The 5,702-nt window shown below is 58.5% G+C and overlaps 1 protein-coding gene across 3 annotated transcripts; it reads left to right on the top strand.

Moving 5' to 3' along the window:
• The first annotated feature begins 223 nt into the window (after positions 1-223).
• DLK2 (delta like non-canonical Notch ligand 2) lies at positions 224-5,684 on the top strand. Of its 3 annotated transcripts, none has more exons than XM_042986426.1 (6): positions 224-657; positions 1,839-1,968; positions 2,239-2,302; positions 3,291-3,421; positions 3,876-4,020; positions 4,822-5,684. In XM_042986426.1, exons 1-6 carry the CDS (start codon positions 364-366, stop codon positions 5,555-5,557), a joined length of 1,500 nt encoding a protein of 499 aa, XP_042842360.1. In that variant the 5' UTR covers positions 224-363; the 3' UTR covers positions 5,558-5,684. The 3 variants fall into 3 exon arrangements, with proteins under 3 accessions (XP_042842360.1, XP_042842362.1, XP_042842361.1); XM_042986428.1 differs by lacking the exon at positions 224-657 and adding an exon at positions 687-789; XM_042986427.1 differs by lacking the exon at positions 224-657 and adding an exon at positions 1,088-1,340.
• The last annotated feature ends 18 nt before the right edge of the window (positions 5,685-5,702 follow it).

The raw sequence follows: 5,702 nt of genomic DNA, 5'->3' as shown, positions 1-5,702 counted from the left end.
AAATTCAGAAAGCTCTTCGGAAAAGAGATGATCAGAGTTTCGGGGAAGTTGGCTGGAGAGATGGGGTGGGTGCAATGGAGGCTGCAAGAAAAATTAGTCCGGGGGCTCCATCCTTGTGTGTTGCGGGTGTCTGTAGGCAGCTGCTCTACACGGGCTAGGGACTCCTCCTTCCAATGTTTTGAAATTAAAGATGGTGAAATCTTGATCTGAAGGACTAGAAGATGGGCAATGGCGTCCCTGCCCTCTGCCCTCTTGCCCTTCGAGAACAGGAAATTGTTTCCTGTCCTTGCCTTACACAGGTGTCTCTGAGCCATCAGCCTGGAGGAGTAGTCCTTCCCCCACCTCCAGATTAACTCTCTCAGTATGAGCTCTGGATTTGGGCAGTTGACAATTAGCCTGAGTTCAAGAATGGATATGACTCGAGTACAGAGGTGGGAACTTGCGGGGGGCACATCTACAGAAGTCAGGGGCGTTCCCGTCCAGAAAGTCTTCCCAGTAGTGGTCGCAGAAAGGGATGGGGCGGAAAAGACAGATCTGACGGAGGGAGGGATGAGGCTGATCCTTAGATTGGCAAGGGTCAATCCTGGAATGCCGCGGATGGCAATGAAGAAAGAAGCGGAGGGCGTGGAGGAGGAGAAGAGCAGACCGACGAAGCAGGTGATGTAGGATTTACAAACGGAGGAGGCGTGGGCTGGTGACAGGAGGAGGGCCTGGAGGCGCAAGGGTGCCCTAAGCGTACAAGGGATATAAAAGGGAAGCGTGATGGGAAGCTGACTGGCGAGAGCAGAGGTGGGGCACTGGGTGAGGGGCGCGGGTCAGGATAGCGGGGATGCAAGATGGGAGAATAACGGCTGTGCACATTTGGCCGGCACTTGGCAGTCTGCTTCCATCTAGATCCCTCTCATTTCCTCCTTTCTTTGAAGAAAGCGAGGTTCGGAGAGGTTAGGTGGCAGCGGAGGGTGGAGGCCCCGGGGGGGCGCGGGGGGCGCCAGGGAACTGGCGAGCGCAGGGGCGAGGTGTGCGCCTTGCGTCGCCGGGGGTGGGCGCCCGACGCGGGCGGGTGGGGGGCGGGCCGGCGGCAGCTCCGGGAGGGGGAGGCGGGCTCCGCCGGCACACGCCGCCCCTGGCAGGCGGCCTGATCGCGCGCGAGGAGCGGCCGCAGCCGCTGCCGCTCGGGGCCGCCTTGAGCCCCAGATTCCTGAGCGCTCCGCTCGCATGGCAGCCGCCTCGGCGCCCGTCCCCGAGGCCCGCTAGGGGCGGCCCAGCGCCCCGGCCCTCGGCGGAGCCCGTCGGATCCGGCCCCGCTCTGCGTCCCGGGGCGCGCTGCCTCCCAGCCCGAGGTGAGCACCGCGAGCGCAGGGGCGCGCAGGGCTAGGGGCGCTCTGGGGAGTCCAGGCCCCGCGCCGCGGCCGATCCGAGTGCGGCGGAGATAGGAAGGGAACGTGGGAGCAAGTCCCGGGGCGGGCGGGGGGGAGGGGGGTTGAGGTGGGGGGCGGAGACTGCTCGCTGCCCGGAACCGGCCCCCGCGTCCCCTTAGTGCCCGAGGCCATCTCTCGACGCTGTCCCCATCCCCACGGAGTCCTCCTTGCGGACTGCGTTCCCTGCCCGGGCCCCTCCAGCGCCTGACCTCGCTCGGCGCTGCCCATCCTTCGCTTCCTTCCCACAGAGCCCACTCCCGGGCTCCTGTCTCCAGTCTCCTCGCCTGCTCAGTCTTCCCCGCCTCCGCCCTCCTGCTGCCCCCACCTCCTTCTGTCCGGACGCCCCTCTTCCCCCTCGGCTCCTATCACTCAGAACCGGAATCCAGGTCCGGCCGCCTCCCAGCCTGTGCCGTCCCACAGGTGTCCGCAAGTCCGGCCGTCCATCCGTCTGTCCTCCTGGGGCCGGCGCTGACCATGCCCAGCGGCTGCCGCTGCCTACATCTCGTGTGCCTGTTGTGCATCCTGGGGGCACCCGTTCAGCCTGCCCGAGGTGAGCGCGCCCCCGGACTCAGGTCGCGGCCCTGCCCGGCCATCCCTCGCTTGCGCGTTGACCTCTGCCGGCCAGAGACGGCACTGCAGCCGCTCGACCCGCGGGGGTTGGCGAGACCCAGGTAGTCCCGTTGCAATTCGAGGAGTCTCTGTTCTGCCTGAGCCCAAAGGGGAGCTCCCCAATTACTGAGACCCCTCGTCCTCCAAGCCCCGCATCTCAGGGAGACGAACCCTAACCCGGTCTCACCCGTCCTACGTCAATCTCTTGCAGCCGATGACTGCAGCTCCCACTGTGACTTGGCCCACGGCTGCTGCGCGCCTGACGGCTCCTGCAGGTAGCTCTCTCGAACACGTGCTCCCAAACCCCCTTGTTCCCCGTTTCCCAGCAGGTCCACACCCACAACCAGGTCAAGCCCCATGGCAGAATGTCTAGGGGCTTAGAATCCTGCTGTTCACTCCCTATTCCCTCATGGCCACAGGACAGACTAGTCAGCCTCTCCTTTACCCCCAGTTCTCTTCTGCTTTGCCTCTCTTAATGCTGCTTCTCGCTTATGCCTCCCCACTTTTTTACCCTCCCAAGGCTGATCCAAGCATTCTGAAATGTTCCTCCTCAAGATACCAGGAGGAAGACCTGAAGCTTGAGAGAGTTTGGAGATTGGGGCCCATGAGGAAAGGGGGGAGATAATGATATAAAGAGAATGGGTTTAGTCTGAGAAAAGCTGCGGAAGGGTTGCTGTGGAGAAGCACTCAGGAAAGAGGATCTTTCTTGATGCATTTGAGTAATTGACTCACTGGAGTGGGGGATGGGCAAGTCTGTACAAGGAGAAAAGTGCACATAAGGAAATGAGCTGACAGAGCAAGGGGCCGGAGGGGCTGGCAGTGTTTGGGACACTCTGAAATCGTTCAGACCTTTGTCCTGAAATTAGGATGGGAGGATAGTCCTGATGACCTTTCAAGGTCACTCTTTTTAAACCATTTCTGAGCACCTCAGACATGCTAGGAATAGCACTGGGGTTATTTACAAATGTCTTAATTTCTTCCTCAACCCATCCCTGCCAAGCATATCTCCAGTTTACAGATGAGAACACCGAGGCCCAAAAAGGTTAGACAAAGTGCAGAACGAGGACTTGCATGCTGGCGTCTGATGGTCTGATTCCATATGTATGTCCTCTGACCCTGTAGAACCCTATACCCACCTGGGATAGGCCAGCTTTCCCTTTAGGGGCTCTCATAGGTCCTGTTTTCTAGAAGATCTGGTCTTCCCTCATCCATTTCCTCAGATTCCCCTACCCAGAGCCCTGCTCCTGTGCTTCTCCCCATCAGGTGTGACCCAGGCTGGGAGGGGCTGCACTGTGAGCGCTGTGTGAGGATGCCTGGCTGCCAGCACGGTACCTGCCACCAGCCCTGGCAGTGCATCTGTCACAGTGGCTGGGCGGGCAAATTCTGTGACAAAGGTAGGGGAGTAGAGAGGTTAGTTGTTGGGCTGGGGACCCTGCGTGTCTTAGGAAAAAATCCATCCAGATTTAGTACCTATTGTGTCTGGCTCAAACCCTCAAATACATGGTATTTTATCATTTTAGACTTTATACCTGTTGCCTAAATTGGGCCTCAACATAATCCTGTGAGGTGAGCCAGGCAGCTGCTGAAAATATAAGTTTCACATTTTACAAATTAGGAAACTGAAACCCATGGATGAGATACAACTTGCCCCATCACTTTGAGACAGGTTGACAGTGCTAGGGCTAGGAGCCTCCAGAGTCCGATTCAGTGTTGTTTCCCCACACAGCACCATACAAGCTCTGGGTGGGTTTGTAGTGCAAGTCACGCCCACAGAGTTTTGGGTGGGGCCTGGGCAGGTCTGGGTGCCAGATGAGGGGCTATCCCAGAGCCTTCCTGGTCTCTCTCCAGACGAGCACATCTGTACCACGCAGACCCCCTGCCGGAATGGAGGCCAGTGTGTCTATGATGGGGGCGGCGACTACCACTGTGTGTGCCCACCAGGCTTCCATGGGCATGACTGTGAGCGCAAGGCTGGACCCTGTGAACAGGCAGGGTGAGTGCTGGCCTGGGGGTGAGTGGGAGGTTAAGGGACAGTCTGGTGACAGAGAAGAAGCAGGACTGTAGAGAGAGTGGTGGTGAAGTATTAGGGCTGAGGAGAAGTCCCACATGGGGGCACCTGAGGATAAAACCCCAGCCTGCCAAAGTGTCCCCAGTTCAGAGTTTCTCAACTTTTCGGGTACCATCGGAACCATTTCCCCAACAACAAAAACCTGTAGGAGCTGGAGGTGTAACTCATCAATGTGTGACTGCTCTGGTGGGGAAGGTGGGTGTGGGGAGGTTGAGGACCTAGGACTTTACCTCGGGAAAGCTGGCACACAGCCCCTAAAGATGTTGCACACAGCAGCCTTGTGCCTCACTGTGAATGAAGAAATGGGGCTGCAGGGCTGGACTTGTCCTCATTTCTGCCTCAGGCCTGAGAGCTTATGAGGATAATAATAGCACACTTGCCTTGAGCCTGGCCTTTGTTTGACATTGGATTATCTCATTTAACTCTCACAGTTTGGGAAGCTGGGTACTATTCTCATTTTCTAAAAAAGATTTTAAGTAATCTCTACGCCCAATGTGGCACTTGAACTCACAACCCCAAGATCAAGAGCTGCATGTTCTACCACCTGAGCCAGCCAGAAGCCCCCTTATTCTCATTTTTAGAATGAGGCGTTCAAGGCTCAGAGACAGTGGCTTAAGGAGACATAGCTAGAAAGGGGGTAGAAGGGTGGTGGTGGTCAGGATGCTGACCTGGGCTACCCTGCAGGTGCCAAGTTGGCATCAGTGGCATCTTTCACCCCCACTGCAGCTCTCCATGCCGGAACGGTGGGCAGTGCCAGGACGACCAGGGCTTTGCCCTCAACTTCACCTGCCGCTGTTTGGCCGGCTTCGTGGGTGCCCGCTGTGAGGTCAATGTAGATGACTGTCTGATGCGGCCTTGTGCCAATGGCGCCACCTGCCTGGACGGCATAAACCGCTTCTCCTGCCTCTGCCCTGAGGGTTTTGCTGGACGTTTCTGCACCATCAACCTGGATGACTGTGCCAGCCGCCCATGCCAGAGAGGGGCCCGCTGTCGGGACCGTGTCCGTGACTTTGACTGTCTCTGCCCCAGTGGCTATGGCGGCAAGACTTGTGAGCTCATCTTACCAGTCCCAGATCCTGCCACCACAGTGGACATACCCCTGGGGCCCACCTCAGCTGTGGCGGTACCTGCCACAGGGCCTGTCCCCTACAGTGTGGGGGCAGGTCTGCTGCGCATCTCAGTGAAGGAGGTGGTGCGGAGGCAAGAGGCTGGGCTAGGTGCAGCTAGCCTGGTGGCCGTGGTGGTATTTGGGGCCCTCACTGCTGCCCTGGTCCTGTCCACAATGTTGCTGACCCTGAGGGCCTGGCGCCGGGGTGTCTGCCCCCCTGGACCCTGCTGCTTCCCTGCCCCACACTATGCTCCAGCACGCCAGGATCAAGAGTGTCAGGTTAGCATGCTGCCAGCAGGGCTCTCCCTGTCTCCTGACTTGCCCCCTGAGCCTGGAAAGACCACAGCACTGTGATGGAGGTGGGGGCTTTCCGGCCCCCACCTTCACCTCCTCGGCTTCTCAGACTGGAGTAGCCCTTTCACGCCACCCCTCTCCTGGGGTACACACACTGAGGGACCTCAGCCTCACACCAGAAATATTATTTTTTTAATATACAGAC

This window comes from Panthera tigris, chromosome B2, assembly GCF_018350195.1.
Source record: "Panthera tigris isolate Pti1 chromosome B2, P.tigris_Pti1_mat1.1, whole genome shotgun sequence".
Lineage (NCBI taxonomy): Eukaryota > Metazoa > Chordata > Mammalia > Carnivora > Felidae > Panthera > Panthera tigris.
Note: the sequence above shows the minus strand (reverse complement) of the source record. Positions and strands in the feature narration are given on the sequence as shown.

Bases quoted from the DNA above. Each gene is read 5' to 3' on its own strand.
- DLK2 (XM_042986426.1), top strand. From the start codon at position 364: ATGAGCTCTGGATTTGGGCAGTTGACAATTAGCCTGAGTTCAAGAATG. The intron at 1,969-2,238 runs GTGAGCGCGCCC...AATCTCTTGCAG, and splicing joins ACCCGTTCAGCCTGCCCGAG to CCGATGACTGCAGCTCCCAC. The intron at 4,021-4,821 runs GTGAGTGCTGGC...CCCCCACTGCAG, and splicing joins GGACCCTGTGAACAGGCAGG to CTCTCCATGCCGGAACGGTG.